We start from the raw sequence: 20805 nt of genomic DNA, 5'->3' as shown, positions 1-20805 counted from the left end.
GATAGCCCAAGACACCCCCCCTCCCCCCCCCAACACTACACAAAACCAGGAAACAGATACAAGGACAACGAGGACCTATGAGGTCACAGATGATACTGCTTTACATTGGCCAAAACAAAAACCCCTGAAGAAAGTAAACACATGGAAAACGCTTCGAAAGTGCAAATTTGCATGTAAAAACATGTTAAAAAAAGCTTCCGAAAATGCTCACTCTCCAATCTCAATGGGCGCTAACACTGGAATAGCCTACATTGTTATAGTGTTACCATCAAGAACTTGTGCATATGTCTATCGCCATCTTGTGGTTGTAATGAGAACTGAAGGCTACAAGGTGTCCAAAGAAAATCCTACGGCCATCAGTCAATGAGCACAGCCGCCATATTTTATACACTGAGTGGCCAGATTATTATGACCACCCCATCAGTACTTAGGCATCGGGGCATTTTGACAAGTACTTGTCAAAATGCCCTGTATCGGGCCCGATTCCGATGCTAGCATCGGTATCGGGACATCCCTACTATTTATAATGGTCTGGCCCTCTAGCAACTTCAGCGTGAAATTATAGCTAATTTGCCTACAAACGTCAGGTGGTCATAATAATCTGGCCACTCAGTGTATATTCCTCCAATTGAATCTGTAATTTGCCCCATGATGACAGATCACAGAGTCACTAAGTATTGTCCTGAGTATTCAGTTTTGCTGCAGCAGGTTCTATACATCGTACAGACGCCACTTCATAGGCAGGTTAAGGGGACCCCCCAGGCACGATATTTAAAGGAATTTTTTATTGTTATTGTTACCCTTTAAGTGATGTTAAAATCACTGCTCCTTTAAAAACGGTAATTTTTTAAAGTTTTTTTGTCATTGATTCCTGTCCCCCAGAACAGATCCCGGACCCCCATACACCTTTTATGGCTAATAACTTGCATATAAGCCTTCAAAATGGGGACATATGTTTTTGAAAGTTCTACCCCCATAGACTTGAATTGAGTTTGAGTTCAAATTCAAACTTTTTGGGTGTTCTAAAGTTCGAATTCAAACCAAACTCGGGCCGGGTCGGCCCATCACTAGTGAGTATCAAAAGACCAACCGAGGGAGCCGGGGGGATGGGAATATGAATGTCTCATCGCACTCCTGACCGGTGCGCCCCTTTGGAATAGGTGGGTGCGGCAGTGACAAACGGATGGTGGCGCTCAATGTCAGAAGAGAAGGGGTCACTGGCACTGCGGTGTGCTGATCTATACGCCGTTATTGACACATGATCAGTATCACTTAACACAAAACACACGTCAATAGAGGCGTATTGATCAGCACGCTGGAGTGCCAGTGACCCCTTCTTTTCAGCAGGATGGGAAAGTTTTGTCTCAATGGTGAAGAGACATAGTGAGGTCTTCCGTGTCACAGATGAAGCTCAGTTCTCTACACCGGTCTTGTAAGGCGGGGGCAGGGCCGTCCCTATAATGAGGCTGGTGCCTCAGGTGGCATCTCTTTGGGTGACATGCAATGGAATATTGCACCTTATGTGGAACTCTGCACTGAATGTGGAATATTGCACCCTGATGTACTGAGGATTCAAATGTGGACTATGTGTCAATAGATCCTCGGTCCCACCTGGCTGCTAGACCGGTCCCCACAGTCTCTTCAGGCATGGGGGTTTTCAATTAAAACAGAAAATATCCCATAGACAATGTCTTCAAACTAAGAGCAGGGAGCTCACAAACCGCCAGTGTGTTTATTAACCTTAAAATCTTCTTTCATGTGAGCCCTGGATGCAATGAGACTTCTCTGACTGAAAATAAGCCCTGCCTCTGGTGTTTAGCTCCACCCACAATCTACTATCCTATAAAAAGGCTGAAAGCCAAGGTGAAGTATTTTTAGATAAATAGGCCGCCACCTCTTGTGATTTGTGCCCGATGTTTGCAAGGAAATGCCCGTAAATACCCCTACCCAAAATGCTGCCTCCTGCCCTCACACTGCAGTGCTCTGTGCTGGCAGAGCTGACTAACAGTCACACCCTTTTCCACCAGTGCCCTCATATATGTATGATCCCTGATCAGATCTGTGACATCACTGAGAGCATCCAATCCAGTGCCTCCTTCATTACATAATAATAATAACAGGAAAGTTCAGACTATAAAATTGAGGGTTGGTCGAACTTACTGCATATCGATTCTGTGACTTCAATTGGGCTTTAACTTTAACCCCTTCATGACCAGTGACGTACAGTGTACATCACTGGCATGGGGCCCGTTTAAACAGACTCTCGGTAGCTTTTGCCGCCGCGACTCTGTTTACATTTGTAAAGCCGTACTAAAAATAGTCTTGACTGTTATATTTACATATGAATGGGTGGCGCTATTTACATATGAATAAGCCGCAAATCATTCTCCCCAAAAAATGTCTGTGCGTCGCTAGAGTGTTGTGGTTTCGCTTGAAAGAAAGGTGGCAACCCTAGAAGCTGGGGAGGAGATGGACGAACCTCCATTCACCGATCTCCTCCTCGTACTATGGGACCGGGAGCAATGCAGATTACATCAGAAATTCAGTGTCCTTGTTACTTCCTGTGAGCTGCACCGAAAGCATAAAATGTTATCTTCTTTTAGTGAACTGCTAATCCCATCATCACTCATGTCATGAAGATAAGCAAAGGCAAAACGTCCAGCCTGGGTGGCAACCATGACTCTCTAGAGATACAGTGCAGAAGAGAGTGTAGCCACCAAGGGACAGGAAGCATGTTATACTCAGGATCACAAGGTGAGAATAAAGTTTAAAAAACGCCTTAAAAAAACTAATGCATCTACCCAGGGCTGTCCCTGCAGGTCGGTTGCCTCAGACGTCATCTCTTAGGGTCATGGGGGGGGGTGCCCTTTCTGGCCAGAGCATCCTGGGATGCTAAGAGCTGTTGGGAGTCATGCCTGTGGCTGTGAGAATCTTGCAATGCCTCATGGGATTTGTAGTTCCAAAACAGCTGGAGGGCTGAGGTTTGCCCACCCATAATATAGCGACTGGTAAGCTGCAACATGTAGCGAAGCTATATAAATACCTGTAATAATTAAAAATAATAAAACATATTATTGTTTTTTAATTTACATTTGAAGTTTTCTTGTATCATCCCCCTATGGCTACGCCGGGATATGTTCTTTTTGTTCTTTTATGATGGCCGGGAATTTCCTTTCTACATTGTTCTTCATTCTACACATATGTGACTTCCCCAGTGTGTCCACCAGATGGCGCTCTTTTACCTCCAGTCTGAAGTCACTTTGCATGTAACCAAACCACTTGGCCGGTGCCTGCAGGTGTCCTCAGTGTCCCCCCATCCTCAGTGTCTTGCTGGGAGATGGATTTCTCATTTTGATTTGAAAATTGAAATGTTAATTTGCATCTATTTGGCAGAAGAACGCCGACCTTCCATCTCTTTTTTTGTGTAACTTAAAATGACATTATAGGCAACTTTTTTTTCCCCTCACCCCAACGTTAATGTCAGCACTTGCCTTAAATGATGTTTCTTAATCCGATCTTCTTCTTCTTTCCTGTCGTTTTCATCTGTCCCTCCAGCGCTGCTCCCTCCGATCCAGCGCTGACTCCTCTGTCCCTGCTGGCACTTCCTGTCCCACGGTGTCTGCATGCGGGTGCACGCGTCCATAGACTTACCTTGCAACTCTCCTCGTCTCCCGGCCGAAAATGGAAACTGTGCATGCGCGTGACCCCAGAGAATTTTCACATTTTCGGACGGGGAGCGCGCAGGGAACACACGGGTAAGTTTAAACCACTGTTAAAGCACTTTTTTTTCTTTAACTTTTTGCATATATCTACTGCTTGCTAGCAGTATAATTATGCAAAAAAAAGCTGAGGGTTTAGAAACTCTTTAATGGTCTGTTAAAGGACAACTCCGTCCGAGGCAGAGCAAGTAGAGTAATGTTGTGAACTGACAGGGGGAGCATTTGATCCCTGGTGATTGAAAATCTCATAGGACCCCTGTGGTTAGATCTACAAAACTTAAAGGAGAACTATGGGGTTAAGGCTTTTCCCCATAGTTCTCCTTAGGGTAACGGGAGGACACAAACTAGCGTCCTCCCGTCCCCCTAGGCTCAGTATACCGCAAGCTGTAGCTCGCGGTATACTGAGACGCCGCAGTATACCGCAAGCTGCTGCTCGCGGTATACTGAGACGCCGCAGCTGAAGCGGATCACGACAATTGTGCCGGGATCCGCCCAGCTGCGTGACTGACAGCTGGCTCTGCCTATCTAAAGGCAGAGCCAGGTGTCCCCGCCCCCTCCCCCGTCCGTTCCGCCAGTCAGCGCTGGCGGATCGGAGCGGGGAAGGGGGAATTCAGCCCCTCCCCTGTCACGGGGCATACTACAGAGCAGGGGTGGAAAACTCCAGCTGTGCTTTAACTACAAATCCCAACATGCCTCTGCCTGTGGGAGTCATGCCTGTAACTGTTAGTCTTGCAATGCCTCATGGGACTTGTAGTTCCACAACAACAGCCGGAAGTCCGGATTTGCCCTCCCCTGCTATAGAGTGTCATTTAAGTGACTGCTCTGAGCCGGCTGGGGCTGCTGACATCACGTTTGAGATGCAGTCTCAGGGCTTTTGCATATCTACACAAGGGAGATTTTAAGGCCCCATCCATACCTCGGCGTACCGGGATTGTGCATTGCATTTGCGTGCGTTAAAGTGCGTTCATGTATTTCGCGCACGATTTTTCCCACACGCAACAAATGCGAGAAAGTAGCTCTTGTAGCAGACTCTGCTACAGGTGTAACACATTTTGTGTGTGTTAACACGTGGCCACACAGGGCTGTAGCTACCATGGGGCGAGTGAGGCACTTGCCTCAGGCGCAGCTGGGAGGGGGTGCAGTCAGGGCCGGCCTGGCTGCGCCCCCTTGCCCCTGTTGCCATGGAGAGCAGAGGGTGCCATTAGCTACAGGGGCTCCAGGCGGACAACACACAGGGAGAAGAGAAGCGGCCTCGGCTCCAGCTTCTCCTCGGATCCCTGCTGCTCTCTCCCACCTGTATGGGCAGAGGACTCTGTGTCCTCAATCTCTTTTTCTATTTCATAAAGGGAAATGTCAGGGGTCTGTTTAGAACTCTAATATTTTTCCAAAGCTCCCCCAACAGTGGAAAAAAAAATGATACACACACACACATTACTAGACATGTGCAAAGACTAAACATTTGTTTTGGACGAAATTAATTGTGACTAAAAATGAAAACAAAATTTTTATGCTATTTTGGATTTGGCCACCAGCGCATTCTAAACATGCGCTGCGCCATCCTGGAGGCGGGGCGCATGACGTCACATACTGCACAGGTCTGTTGAGGGGCACAATTTTCTGTTCTTGCCTCGGGTGCAAAAGAAGCTAGCTACGGCTCTGTGTCCACACATTGGAAAAATGCAGCGTTTGGGGTGCCACTAACAAGAAATGGCACCACCAGTGCAATCTACGTTTTTGACGCATTCCGTGAAAGTGCGTCATAGCGTACATAATACATTTTAGTTGTTGTTGTAGTACTCCTGTCTACTCCTTGTTTCTTCAGTCTCTGGCAATTCATTTAATAAAAGAATTTGAGTGTTTCTTGTGGCAGATTGTCTTTAGGGCCCCGCTCACACCAGGACAGAACGGTCGTGCGGATTTGTCCGCGTTGAACCGCCAACATGAACAATTCCATGCATTGCTATAGGGATCGTTCATGCAAGCGCGCCGCTCCCTGCGATCCAAACTGCCTGCCGCCCAAAATGCTCCCTGAGCTACTTTTTTTGCGCGAATCAGTGCGTTTTCCATATAGATGGCAATGGGAACGCACTCATCAGTGCGTTTTTGGGCATTTTTTATTTAGTTTCAGTGCTCAAAAGTGATGAAAAACAGCCAAAAAACGCCCTTTCAAAAATCGCTCGGAAACCACACTGAAACGCTTCCGCCCTGGTGTGAATGGGGCCTAAAGCTGACCTCCAGGCAACCAAAACTTATATTACTTACATTTTGGATGGAGTAACGGAGGGTTATAACTAGGGCTGGTAATGATTAAAATTTTCGTGTTCGATTAATCTAATTTTTCCGTGACGTCACAGGATCGCCGACAGGACTCCCTGAAGCCGGCGGAGAGGTGAGTGTTTTCATTAGCAATCAAAATAATTTTAATTGATCAAAAAGTTTAACGATTAATCGAGAAATGAATCTTTAATTTCCCCAGCCCTAGTTATAACCCATGTCACTTTTTTACCATCTATGCCCATATGGGGAGCTCTCCCTTCACTTCCTGTCTGATAACCACAGCAGGAAGTGAGAGGAAATCCCTTCAAAGGGAGGGAAATCCCTGGTGGTCACCAGAACTAGTGTCTCCATTGGACGATTTTCCATCTATTCCTTTTCTGGTGACAACCCAAAATTGGGGATTTTCTTTCACTTTCAATGATAACATTCACCAGGATAAATCGAGAGGGCGAATTTCCCTAAGGGGGGCACATAAACAGCAATAAAAACCTGACAGGTGTTCTAACACTTCTCTCCTCTATCTAAAACTAGAAAAAAAACAGTTTTGGCTTCAGTTCTTCTTTAAAAGATGCAAAGTAATGCTGCTCTCTATTTATAAATACATTTATATGCAAGCAGTGTAAATACCTACATTTGACCTGACATCGGTCACTTGTACGCATCTCAGACTGTGAGACGGAAAGGTGGCACATGGAGGCAATCATGCTTCTATGCTGCAGTGCTCATGTGCTAACAAGGGACATGCTGATAGGAGGAGAGAGCAAAGTGAGAGGGAGATGAGGTCATCAATATGCTGCTTCTACCATGATCCAGTCACAGGCTGGGGGAGTGACAAGACCTCTAAGTGTTACTAAACTGTCCTAAAATAATAATAAAATAATATTATTAATAAGAAGAAGAAGAATGTCATTTGAATTATGATGGTAGATGAAATGCTTCCTTGTGTTTATGCTCGTTTTTTTTTTTAAATTATTATTATTTTTATACAGGATTTATATAGCGCCAACAATTTGTGCAGCGATTTACAAAATAGTGGAGACAGTACAGTTACAATAGAATTTACAACACAATACAGTTTCAAAACAATAGGGTTGGGAGGGCCCTGCTCGTGAGAGCTTACAATCTAGTAGGAGGGGCAAGTGATACAAAAGGTAATCATTTTGTGGATTGCGTTATTGGAGGAAGTAAAAGGCAGTTATGTTGAGATGAGATAGGCTTCCCTGAAGAGATGAGTTTTTAAGGATCACCTGAAGGTGGGCAGCATAGCAGATAGGCGGACAGAATGGGGTGAGGAGTTCCAGAGGATGGGGGACACTCTGGAGAAGTCCTGGAGGCGAGTGTGGGAGGAGGTAATGAGAGAGCAGGAGGTCTTGAGAGGAGCGGAGAGGACGGTTTGGGTGATATTTTAATACAATAGATTTTTATTGAGATATTTTCTAAGTTTCTTTAACAAGGTAATCAGGTATGTTTGGGTGATATTTTGAGATGAGGTCGTGATGTAGGTTGGAGCGGAGTTGTCGATGGCTTTGTAAGTACCCAAACTGCATATATTTTGGTTAATAGGTCAGGTCAGTTTTATTTTAGCACCACTTCAAGTATGGTTGTATTCAGTTGAGTAACATCCATTTTGCCTTGGTACTTTGGGAGTCAAAACCTGGGGCTGTCCTTGCCTATTGGGGCCGTTTGGAAAGCATGTATAGATGGGCGGAGGTTTGATGTGTGTAACCGCTGATTTCTGACATGAAGATGTGAATGTCCCACATGAGAAAATAATTTGAATTTAGGGAGAACAAAGACAGACGAGTGTCCTATGTCTCCTTCCATGCCAGTCCTGCCTCCATTCCTTCCTTTCATTACCAATCACACTAAAGGTGCCCATACACCTTACGACCATCGCAAGACTTTTGTCTTGCGATGGTCGTATGCTTATTGAAAGCTCGTACGATCTGCCCACCTTGGACGGGCCAATCGTACTAAGCCCGCCCGCTGAGGGGCGGGCTTCCGATAACCGCAATGCAGAACGGGCAGCGAAGAACCCCGCCGACAATCGTACGATTCTCGGCGGGTTTTCGAGCATGCTGGTTCGACAAAACACGTGCGACCGTACAGTAGAAACGGTCGCACGCCTTCCATACACTGCACGATTCTCGTACAATCACGGGATTTCCCGCGATTCTCGTACGAGAATCGAGCAGTGTATGGGCACCTTAAGAAGCAAAGACCAATGTCCAGCTTGGGGTGTCTGAAGGTTACACATGTCCCCTCTGACCTGTCCCATCTGCCACTGGATAGACAGTTTTATTTGTTACCGATGATTTCTACTCGGCCGTTCTCTCATGACTATAAGGACGCAGAATATGATGAGAGCATAAAGCGTAACTTTCTTGCTGTAGGCCCTGTTAATAGACATTACTGAATTAGTGTAAATAACTGAAGCCTCTTAACATATTATTATACCACCAGGAATTACCTCTGGCATTCTCCGGATTGCTGTCCGTTATTTGTTATATTTTTTTCCTCATTTCCTCTAAGCAGGGGTAGCCAAACTTCGGCCCCCCCATCTGTGGTGAAACTCCCTTAATACATTTGTCTCTGGAAATCATGCCTGGGGCTGTCAGAGTCTTGCAATGTAATGCAGTCCTGCAAGACCATATTGGACTTGTAATTCCAACTGGAGTGACAACGTTTGGCTAGCCCTGCTCTAAGGTCTAAGAAAAATTGTAAACTTTGGTTCTTTAAAGTGGTTGAGGGCTGCGAATGAGACCCCCACGTTGTGACAGGTACACATTTCCTGTTCCTGTTGAAAGCTTGTGGGCCCCTATCAAGCCTATTATTGATGCATTACATGTAAGGGCCCATTCCTGTATCGTGGTCATATCCATGTCAAGCCTGGAGGTCCTCATGCGAAGTCAAGGTGGGAATTAATCTCTTACTACATCTTCTGAAATACTACCAGGAGCTTCCAGGATGCACAATTAGCCAGTGCCCCCAGTCCACATCCAACAGTTGGGGAAATTCAAAACTCACCCAGTCCTCTGTGTACATGAGCTGGCTTTCACCCACTGATCTCATTGTTCATTCCAGGAGGCCTTGTTCGGGGAGTCCACTCTATTCTGATCTGCAGCAGATCAGAGAGGCATTCTATCCTGTCTCCATTTAGCCACTTCTGTACGGCTGCTGCCTGCTGTACACTTTGCATCTAGCCCAACTTCCATCCCCCAGGCAGCATTCACTTTGATTCCCATACACATATTCTTTCATGCTGCTGATAATTAGTAGCACACATGTTTCATTTCATATTGTGGACATTTTTATGACAATTCAACAGTAAAACACATCATACTGATCAGTGGAGCAGGCACTCGCTTGAACAGAAACAGTATTAGTCAACTTTGGTTGATGCATTTTGTGCTATCGAGCCATGGAACTGGCAATCACTGGGGGAACAAAGTACCCACCTTGAATTACCCCCAGAATGTTGGAAATGTCATTGAGCCATCATATGGCAGGCCTGTAGGTCACTGGCATGCAGAGAAAGCTGTTACTTGAACAAATGCCTCCATAGAACAATCTTCTGCACCATGCAAATGGTGCCTTTTCTCCTGGTTGGAGGAAGATCCCTCAAAAATATAACAGGACCTCTTCTGCTATGCAACAGTAGACAGAATGGGACCAGACTTTGTAAGAACCCTTAACATGCCATCTTAATTTTGTTGTCTTTGGTCGGATTCTCTCTCGGTAATTAACTCATTGGATTGCTGCATTATGGACTCTATAATTAGGTGCCCTTGCGTGAAATATGTTAGAGACTCCTCCAGCTTCCCATGGATTTAGATGAGCAGAATTATTCTGTCAATGCAAAACTCCTTATCAGTTTGGAATTCCTGTAATAGTCTACACCTGCAAGCTCTTCTAAGACTCCCCTGCTGAAAATATTTGTCACTTTTCTGACAATAAGTATGCTTACCAGGTCTACCACCAGGGCCGGATTTCCCACAAGGCCACCAAGACCCAGCCTTGGGGCAGCAGGGAGTAGAGGGGCAGCAAGGGTGTGGAATTCCTATCGCCTGACGCCCAGGTGGGTAGTTTTTTTCTACAGTTAGGCCTGATTTGGGAAAGCAGGGCTAAATGTAGAGCAGGGAAGCCACCACTCATTTTGTACGAGTGAACTGGGCGATGTCGCCGAGATCACTTGTATGCAGCCTGCCGCCTCTCTCCCCGCTGGACGCCTCTCTTCAGAGATGCAGGTTCTCTCTTCGGGATGGAGAGCAGGGAACAGAGTGGAGAACATCCATTCTCTGCTCTGCTCCGTGTGAACACTGAGGCGGGAAAGATGCGCTCGTAGCCTTCCCATCTCAGCTGCCGCAGGAGAGCCAGAACAGTACTGTGCTCAAACTCCTGTATTGGAAGTGACAGGTTCAGTTAGCTCCTGTGTGATAGCAATAAAGTTAAGTGAAAAAAAACATTGATAAAAAATAATAAATAAAATGTAAAAAAAAGTAAAATATTAAATAATAAAAAAGTAAGATAAATAAATATTTAAAAAAGTTAAAAAAATTATAAAAAATTGAAAAATAAATAAATAACAACCCTGCCCCACCATCTGATTGCCATTCTCCATTTAGGGAGGGTATGGTGGGCTGGAGGCGCATTGAGGAACCTGGCCTTGGGGCAGCAAAGAGAGTAAATCTGGCCCTGTCTACCACCACCATAATCCAGTAAAAGAAAACACACCCATGCCATCAATCCATCATATAGGCAGTGATAAAAGAGTCAGTAAAGAGGGAGGATGGCAATGCAATCAGCAGGTTGGTGTTTGCCATCACTCTTAATAGCCATGCATATGCCACAAAGGTTACGGTGACCAGATCACAGTAAGAATGTAAGCTACTTGAAAATACATAAAACTGTTGCAATATGTCTTTGAAGAGGTATATGCTTGCGCAAGTGCTGACCCTTCGAACGACGCCCGCACGGCGAGCCAGTGGTGCGTCATGTGAGATGCTTACCTGTAAAATAAACAACTTAAGTAGGAAAGAGGCTTTCAGATCATTTTACAGAACAGTAAAGAGTCCTCATCAGTGTTTCCCACCATCCACTTCACGGAAATAAATTAGGAACACATCTAAGCAAGATAAGAGGTTTAATTATGAGAAAAGACCGCACTACACACTGTTCTGTTCATTATCATAATCAATGTCTGTAAACATAAAGGCACAAGCGGCACGGTAAAGAGGACCTGCAATATGACACACATGTTTTATAATGCAGTTTTGGTTCTTTCGTCCTTGATTTTCCTTTCATTAGAAGCTCTCAGCTACTGCAGCTTGCAACATTCAGCATGTGGGCACAGTTGTAGCACCCAGCATGGAAAAAAATAACGCTATCTACATGCAACCTGATATTATGGTTTGCACCCATTTGTACTAAATAAATAAAAATTCAGCGATTACCCAATTGTACTAAACAATAAACAAAATGTCCCATGCTCATATGAGCTTGCAATCAAAAAGAGATGGGAGACGTTAGTTAGAATTGGGTTCAGTCAAATGGTTCTATTGTAGACTTTATAGACTTACGATTATTATTATTATTTATTATTCTACAGGATTGATATAGCGCCAACAGTTTGCGCAGCGCTTTACAATATAAGGAAGACATTACAATCACAATTTAAATTCAAAACAAGATGGTAATGGGCCGTGCCCCTGAGGGCTTACAATCTAAGAGGGAGGGGGAAGTGATACATGAGGAGGGAGCTGTTTGAGAATGTGATGGTTGAGTGGTTAGGTTGCGGTGGGATAGGCTTCCCTGAAGAGATGAGTCTTTAGGGATCGCCTATAGGCAGTCAGAGTGGGAGATAGACGGATAGGTGGGGTAAAGAGTACCAGAGGATGGGGGAGACTCTAGGGAAGTCCTGGAGGCGAGCATGGGAGGAGTTGATGAGGGAGCTGGAAAGCAGGAGGTCTTTGGAAGAGCAGAGGAGACGGTTAGGGTGATACTTTGAGATATAGCCAGGAGCAGAGTTGTGAATGACCGGTGTGAGTTTCTTGATATGCAGCAACGGTGAATAGATATTTCAGTTGTATCTGGAGCTCATTGGAGTCATCCATTGTCTTCTTCCACCTCTTGAATAATCCAGCAGCAAGATCTCACTGGAGCTGTTTCTGCTTACCTTAGAGTTGTGGGTGTTATCACCTACTATGGGTGACCCCACTCCTCCAGTTATCTTAACACAAATCACAAAGTGGTTTAACTCGCCAGCAGTTACCAAAACTGTTAATAATTTCGAACTGGACGGATCCTTTATAGAAAATTGGATTGGAGGACCATTGTGAATGCACACCAGACCCACCTACCACAGGACCCTTATAAACAGTAACAGCACCCTTATCCCATTGTTGTTTAGATATTTTCAGCAGATAATAGTTGGCTTTAAACCAAAACTATCGCTCAGTTTATTCTGACTGTGAACATAAATGTGCCTTGATGTTTGGGTCGAATACATTTCCATGCAGATGTAACATGACTGGAATGGCAGATTCAAGTTGGTGTTTGCCATGTCTCTTGCTGGCCGTGCATATATGTGACGAGATCACAGTAACCTACTTGAAAATACATAAAACTGTCTGTACCAATATGTCAATGAAGAGATTTTCACTTGCACAAGAGTCGACCATTTGTATGACACCTGCACGGCCAGCCAGTGTTTGTGTCATGTGAAATGCTTACTTGTAAACATTGGCTTGGCTCTTGGCTAGTCAAACCTCACTGGGAAAACTGGAAATCCCCTGCCTGATAAGGACCTCTGTGTAGTAACATAGAGGTCTCCACCCCCAAGACCCTACGTTTTCTTAGATAACCAACAATTACAGATTTTAGCTTTTTGCATTATGGTGGTAAAATTTGGCATCGGGGTGCAACCTAAAAGTACAATTGATATCTGGGGAAATGGGTTTATTTTGGTGAATGGTCTTAAGTCATCCAAGCTTTACAAAAAGCTGCAGGGAAGAGTCAGTTTTGGGATCTGGAGACCCCTTCATTTTTTATTTTTCTAGGAATTAACCATAGCTAGAGTGATTTGAAGGTTCTGTTAGATCTAAAGAATGTGCCAGCTTCTCTAAGATGCGTCAGTCTCTAGGGAAAATCCTGAACTGCAATGCATAATGTGACCCCAGAGTGTGTGTGTGTGTGTATCTCAGTAGTACGGTGCCGCATAATGTCAGAAAGGAAGATACACATTTATAGTGTTCTGCAAGAGTAATCCAGTGCTGTCAGTGAGCTAGCCATATAACCTTGTAATGTGCCTCTATGAGAATTGCACCCAGTATGTGGGCAGAATATTAGATGGTGTCATAACCTTGGGTAGACTTTGATAGGTCACCCTAGCTCCTCCAAATTCTTGCACACTCGACAGCCCTATCGGGATTCTTTGGAAGGCCTTTGTTTGCTGTTCACAGACCATTTCTTCAGCTAGAAGTAGTCCATCCTATGCTTCCTCCATCCAGGGCACAAGAGTCCTCATCACTTGCTTCCAACAAGCCTTGCAGGAGCCTCACCATTGGCGTACACTAGCGGGGGCGCAGTCATGTGATTACCTGCCCAGCTTCCTGATTGAATGGGAAGCTTCAGCCACACTCCCTTGCAGCTTCCCAGGCACTGAGCACTGCAGCTGTTATGTGAGGAATGTAAGTGGCAAGTGCTGCTGAGCTCTGTATCGCTGAGCTGGTCACAGAGAGATCTTTGTGATCTCTCCACCGGCTCAGTGATTAAAAACACAGTGCCCTCTATTGCAGTTTTGGTGTTGCACTCAGGGTGATTAAGGTGTGGCCAGGCACACCCGACACACCCCCTGCGCATGCCTATGGGCTCCACCAGTCGCAAGTGTCTCCCCACCGGGAAGGGTACATCTCCTTCCAACTCTGGACCATGTGTCATCTCTTAGTATGGGAGGCTTTTTTTTAATAGTCATTTAGGATTATTAACCCCTTCGTGACTGACGACTGTACGTCGCCAGCATCGGGGCTGTTTAAACAGACTCCCGGTGACTTTTGCCGCCGGGACTCTGTTTAAACTTGTAGAGCCGACTGTCGGCTTTACAACAGAAGCGATCCTGGCGACTTACCTGTCGCCAGATCGCTTCTGCGTCCCGAAGAAGGCCCCCCCCCCCGCCGGACACCCCCGCCGTGCTTCCCGGGCTCCGTTGCCCCTCCTACGGGCCCGGGACCGGCGATCTTGGTGTCCGCGGGGAGCTGGGGAGGAGACCGACGTAAAATGTGGAATATAACATGGGTACAAAAATGAAAAAAAGGCCTCAGTCATGAAGGGGTTAAAGAAGAAAGTGTGAAGACCAATGATGATGTGTACAACATAGTAGTCTAGAGCAGAGTTTCTCAATCTTTTTCCAGTCACGGTACCCTTTAAAAGTACGCAAAATCTCAAGGCACCGCAGCCTAGAATGTAAAAACGTAACTGTAAACATTTTTTAAAAATGGCACATGTTCCCTCCAAAATCTATACCAGAGATACTCTAGACTAGATCTGGTGTGGATTTTAAGGGGGGGTACTATTCAGAAACACAAAAAAGCGGTGTTCCCCCTTCACATTAGAGTCCCCCCTTTACATTAAAGGCCCCCTGCACATAAGAGCCCTCCCCTTTCAATTCAGAGTCCCCCCTTCACATTAGGAGCCCCTTCACATTAGAGTCCCCCTTTTTTTACATCAGAGCGCCCTCTTCACATCAGAGTCTCCCTTTTTCACATCAGTGCCTGCCCTTCACATTAGACTCCCCTCTTTCACATCAGAGGACCCTCCTTCCCATCAGAGTCCCCCTCCTTCCCATCAGAGTCCCCCTCCTTCCCATCAGAGTCCCTCCTTTACATTAAGAGCCCCTTTCACATCAGGAGCCCTCTCCTTTCACATCAGAGTCCCCTCTCAGACTAGGACCGCCCTCCTTCCATCAAAGTCCCCCCTTTTCACATCAGAGTCCCACTTCCCACCCCATCAGAGTCCCCCTTCACATCAGAGCCCTCAGTCCCCCCTGGTCAAAAATCTTGGGGCACTCCTAAAAAGGCCAGAAGCCACCCTAGGGTGCCGCAGCACAGTGGTTGAGAATTGCTGGTCTAGAGCATTTAATCTAAAAGCATATTTCATTTATCTGACTACAATACACTTCAATATAACTAGATCTTATGGGCTATTGTGCTGTACACAATATCATCACTCCTACAGGGTACAAGATCACCTCATTGATATGCCAATTCTGGACTTCAAGCATCTTGGGATTTCAGGTGAAGGAAAATTGATCAACATTTCTTCATCATTTCCTGTTTAAAAAGCCCCAAATGTTCCTCAGTTTTTGCTTCATGGGTCACCTCCTAATAAACACAGTAAGTGGAGGACGAGAGATGTTTGTCAGACACTTCATAAGAGGTCTTGTCATTTTTTTCAGGATTCAAGAGCTCTTGAAAACCGAGATTTAGAAGCAAATGTAATGATGTCAGATTTAATACAGTTCGGGCTAAACAGGTTTCCAAAATTAGCAAATGATCTTTAAGGACAAACACAACAATTGATTGACTGTTTTCTGTTAATTTAGCCCAAAGGAAACTTTTTGCACTGGCCGAGGGTAATTCAAAATTAGGCATTAAAGGGGAACTATGGGGTCAGTGTTTTTCCCCATAGTTCTCCTTGGGGTAACGGGAGGACACAAACTAGCGTCCTCCCGTCACCCTAAGCTCAGTATACCGCGAGCTACAGCTCGCGGTATACTGAGACGCCGCACCTGGAGCGGATCCCGACGTAGATGATGGGATCCGCCCAGCTGCATGAGTGACAGCTGGCTCTGCCTATCTAGAGGCAGAGCCAGCTGTACCCGCCCCCTCCCCCATCCGTTCCGCCAGTCAGCGCTGGCAGATCGGAGCGGGGAGAGGGGAATCCAGCCCCTCCCCCTGTCACGGCAGAGAGCCGTGACAGGATCGAGAGGTGAGGGAACCCGGTATGTGTTCGCTCACCTCCCGATCTACTGAGCCGACCTGTGACAGTCTCATTGTCACAGGTCGGCTTAGAACTATGAGGTGAGTGGAAATCACTCATGTCATAGTTCTCCATTTAAATCCATTTTGAGGCTCTTCTTCATTTGTCCTGAGAGACACAAATATCATTAAAGTATTTATATATTCTTAAAGTTTTCTTAAAAATGCATTCAAGTACCTTAACAAAAATGTATCTTATTTGTGTATCACTCGGCTGTAGATCCTCAAATCATCTCTGAATTGGTGCTGACACTGTCCTTCCTTCTGGAGGGGGGCTACGTTTATTCCCCATGGTCCCTGTGTGTGTTGTAAAGTTGTCACCGCTCCAAACTCACTCCCGTGATGGACTACAGCCTCATGTTTAGTTTACTAAGTTGTGTTGAGATTGTAGTGCATAATGGCAGTGAGTTTGGAGCGGTGGCTACTTTACAACACACAGGGATACTTGTTGTAGGTCTGCGGATAAGCATGACAGCCAAGCACCTAGAATTTTCAGGAGAAGGCAGCAATGGTAGCGGGTGCTGACCCTATAATGAGTCAAGCTAAGGTGGTCGCCTCAGGCGGCATCTCTTTGGGTCCGGTGGGGGGGTTGTCACAGGCAGAGCCCCCTTTCCGGCCAGAGCGTCCCAGGTTGCTAAGAGGTCTTGCTCTGTCCGGCATCCCACCCAACTAACTAACGTCCCTGGTTGCCAGGAGCTGAGTGGGAAGCTCTAGCTGGTGTTCCGCCCAGCTCACAGATGTCACTGGTTGCCATGAGCTGGTCAGGATCAGAGGCGTCCCAAGGCGGGGTGACGTCATGCGCGGTACGGCTGTTACCTGTCGGCGGCCATCTCAGTGATGGACGCCGGCAGAGAGAGGAGGGGACGTCACCCAGTGGGATAAGGTATGCCGCCGGGTTCCCTCCTCTCTCTCTCGAGCAAATGTCGTGCTCTCGGTTCTTGACTGAGTACCCGACTTTTCAGAGGGGGGTGACACCAAAATGACTGCCAGTCATTTTGGTGTCACCCCGCCAACGGTGTCACACGAGTGCGGGCCGCACCCCCCTTGTGACGTCACTGGTCAGGTTACCACCAGTATCATGCACCCCTGGCAACATGTATCCCCAACTAGCCCATACAAACCTCAGGGAGTGTAGATTGTAGGGTCAGACCTGAATGTCAGTATTCATGTTTCTGCCATCACCTGATTTGTGATTGCACTTACTGCCAAATATCACAGCTATTGTTATTAGAATAATAATCAACTAATAAAAACTAGACGAAATATAAGTTTATTGCCCTTCAAAAAGGCATCAGATAGTAAAGCTGGCCATACATTGATAGATTCTGGTACAAATGTTCATTCATCTCATCAGAACATTCGATAATGCCATCACAGACTTGTAGAATGTCGTTCCACATTATGTTTGATTTTAACATTTGATTTTGGAATGAACGGAGTTTCCTGAAAGAAAACCCACATTCATTGTTAGAATGGTGTTTGTTCCAGAAAAAAATTCCATGCCGCACCTTCGATCCTTTCTTTTTTGTCACCAGGGTCGAAATCGATCGTCATTAGAAAATCGAAAGAACGTTCCGAAAGCAAATTTGTTTGGAGAACATTCTACTATGCATGGCCGGCTTTACTGATAGCAGCTTATTGCACTGTGTATAGTGACGCAGCAAAGAGAGGCTGACAGGTAACTCCAGGAGAGGCACTGGGAGCACTGGGAGTGTCAGAGTGTTCTGGGAGTGTGATTTGCATCTCTGGCTCCTCCAGGCTGGGTATATAGGGTCGCCACTGACAGGGCACTGCCCATTCTATCTCACCATGGAAAGGACACGAGTGAGCCTGTTCTGTCTCCTGACTGTCATCGCAGGTGAGTAACCTCTACTCATCATGTGCTGTGATGTGTTGGGTATCGTAGGAATATGCCGGGCATACGCGAATACAGGACTGGACAAATCCCAGGAGCAAGGTCGCCAATTCTCTTCATAAATGACAGTTGACACCTAACTTTTGAGGCTTTCTGTCGTTGTTGTCAATGGAGCTGGCTCCTAAAGTCCTGCTGGCTCCTGTGTTGGATTGGACAGACTGACTCCTGATTTCCATATTAATTTGTCCACCCCTGCACTAACAGATCTCGCATTAAATTCAGTAATAGGGGGGAGTCCACCCATCCCCAAATGTTCACAGCGCAAAAAGCTCCCTTCTGATGGTTACAGATTTTATTTATTTATTACAGGTATTTATATTGCACCGACAATTTACACAGCACTTTACATTTCCATCAGTCCCTGCCCTCAAGGAGCTTACAATCTAGGCTCCCTATTGCACATGAATACAGGACCAGTTTAGACAAGGGCCAATGAAGCTACCAGCATGTGTTTGGAGGGTGAGAGGAAACTGGAGTAACTGGAGGAAGCCCACGCAAGCACAGGGAGAATATGCATATTCCATGCAGATAGTGTCCTGACCGGAAATCGAGTCGGGGACTGTGCTGGCTTAGTAGTGGTTAACACTTTTTGATATATCCCTTGAATATATTCCCTTTATAATGCATTAGAGTATTCTACTTGCTTTTCTGGCATGCCATTCTATTGCTGGGTCTGTGATCTAAAAGAACCCCCCCCCCGCCCCCCGCACATCCTTTTCCATCACCGATTCTCCCAGCAGAGACCCTCCTAATGTGTGTTTTTCATGCATGATTTTTGCACCTTTTTCCCCAGACAGTGAAAGAGAAAAAATCCTTCCCTGGTCACAGAGATTTAGCAGCATTCCGATAAGAGGGTTTTCCTTGTATTCAGATCTTAGTTTTCTTGACCAGAACTCGTCCACCTGAATTTACACAGGCGTAACCCAATGCAGTGATTTCATCAACACGTGTCATATTTTTACCAGGGGAAATTTATTTTTCAGTTCAGTAAAGTCAGCATTGCATGGATTGTTAAAAATCACTGCACGTGTTATTGTATTGATTGAGAGATATATTGACTGTACAAGTCAATTCTGAAAAATGATCAAATGTGTCCGTGTTCCTTTAAACTCTGCTAGGTTCAGGCTGGTAATAACACGATTACTGATATCAATAGAATATAGGAAGCAGCCATGCACAGAAACACAAAATGAAAACATTATTCACTTATTAACCTGTATTCATTACATATGTGTATTGTGTGCAGGGGAATTAAAAGGAAATGTCACTTCATATATATATGATTGGATGTTTAAAGCAAAAAAAAATTCACTTACATGCAAGTGAGATCAAAGTATTTTTGTACTGCTGGACTAGTGCTCTCTGTTGGTGACAGATATATATAAATATATTTCCTGGGGCATCATGGGTTAAGCTATCGTGTGCTGCCTTTGGATGCCCTAGGAAAGGAAAAATACGGAAAGGTGAGTATACAATTTTCCATTATATATATATATATATGTATTTGAGCAATAATCATCATCTCCCTTGGGCATAAACATTCATAAACTATTCCTGAGCGGACATTTTTATTTGATGCACACTTGACATGCAAATACACAAAGAGGGGAATCTACACATGGCAACCAATCAGCTTCTCTCTTCAGTTTGGTCAGTTAAGATTTAAAAATAAAGAGAGAAGCTGATTGGTTGCCATGCACAGCTGCTCCATTTTGGTAAATTCCCCCCCTCATAGGCTTCGTTCACACCTGAACGTTTTGTAGCCCGTTCTACGCTCGACAAACGCTCTACAAAACGCTCTACAAAACGCTCAAAAATATAAATCCCATTTTATTCAATGGTCTCGTTCCCACCTTAGCGTATTTCCGCCCGTCCCTATGGTCTCATTCACACCTAGGCGTATTGCATATGCGCGTCTGTCGCGCATTTTTTACCGCGATTCGCTGTAAAAAAAGTCGCGCGACAAATGCGCGTTTCCGAAGGCTACTTGGCTGTATCCCAATGGAAACGCGCAAAAAAACGCAAAGTAGTACATGTACCTTTTCAGGTATGGGCCGTTTTGTAGCGCGTTAGGGACGGGCGGAAATACGCTAAGGTGGGAACGAGACCATTGAATACAATGGGATTTATATTTTTGAGCGTTTTGTAGAGCGTTCGTCGAGCGTAGAACGTGCTACAAAACGTTCAGGTGTGAACGAAGCCTAACTCGCTACAAAACGGGCCACGCCTGAAAAGGTACATGTACTACTTTGGGCCGTTTTGTTGCGCGTTTCCATTGGGATACAGCCAAGTAGCCTTCGGAAACGACAGACGCGCATATGCAATACGCCTAGGTGTGAACGAGACCATAGTGTCTATGTTGAAGAGGATTTCTGACCTGGGCACCATCTGCAAAACTGTCAATTGAGATTTGTTGCAGAAATGTTACTATGTGCAAACTAATATCTGTGCTTTAATGTAACGCATATATTAGCCGCAGATCTAAACAGGCACAGATCTGCGCATCGCGCTGACCCCCTCTGATAAAAGTTGGGTACAGAAGCTTCACAGAGAAGGGCTATGCCAGGAGAAGCTGCCTCCTCTCACCCTCCGCCTAGGTGAGCAGAGGGGACCAAGCGGCCAACAGGTTCCCTGTCATGGATTTCCAGACGGGCCCTCACCAGGAAGGAAGAGGCAGCTCTGTACTGCTCTGCTGCCTGTACTTCTACCTGATCATGTGAGAGAAAGAAGAAGAAGCGATGCTGCTATAGCTTGCTGTATCGTTCCCTGCACAATGACAGTGTGCCAGGGGTGCGTTGTCACTGTGCAATATTCAATAATGCAGAGTTAATTGAGGATATTGTAATTGGGGAGTCTTGTC

General features: G+C 45.6%; 1 protein-coding gene across 1 annotated transcript in view; it reads left to right on the top strand.

Moving 5' to 3' along the window:
• Positions 1-20805, top strand: part of SFTPB (surfactant protein B) — a 59865-nt gene that overhangs the window by 19073 nt on the left and 19987 nt on the right. Inside the window, exon 5 of the mRNA XM_018555789.1 lies at positions 20543-20661. Within this exon, the coding sequence (XP_018411291.1) occupies positions 20543-20661 (119 nt within the window). The remainder of the gene's footprint in view (positions 1-20542; positions 20662-20805) is intronic.

This window comes from Nanorana parkeri, unplaced genomic scaffold, assembly GCF_000935625.1.
Source record: "Nanorana parkeri isolate BGI_ZX_2015 unplaced genomic scaffold, ASM93562v1 scaffold214, whole genome shotgun sequence".
Taxonomy (NCBI): Eukaryota; Metazoa; Chordata; class Amphibia; order Anura; family Dicroglossidae; genus Nanorana; species Nanorana parkeri.
Note: the sequence above shows the minus strand (reverse complement) of the source record. Positions and strands in the feature narration are given on the sequence as shown.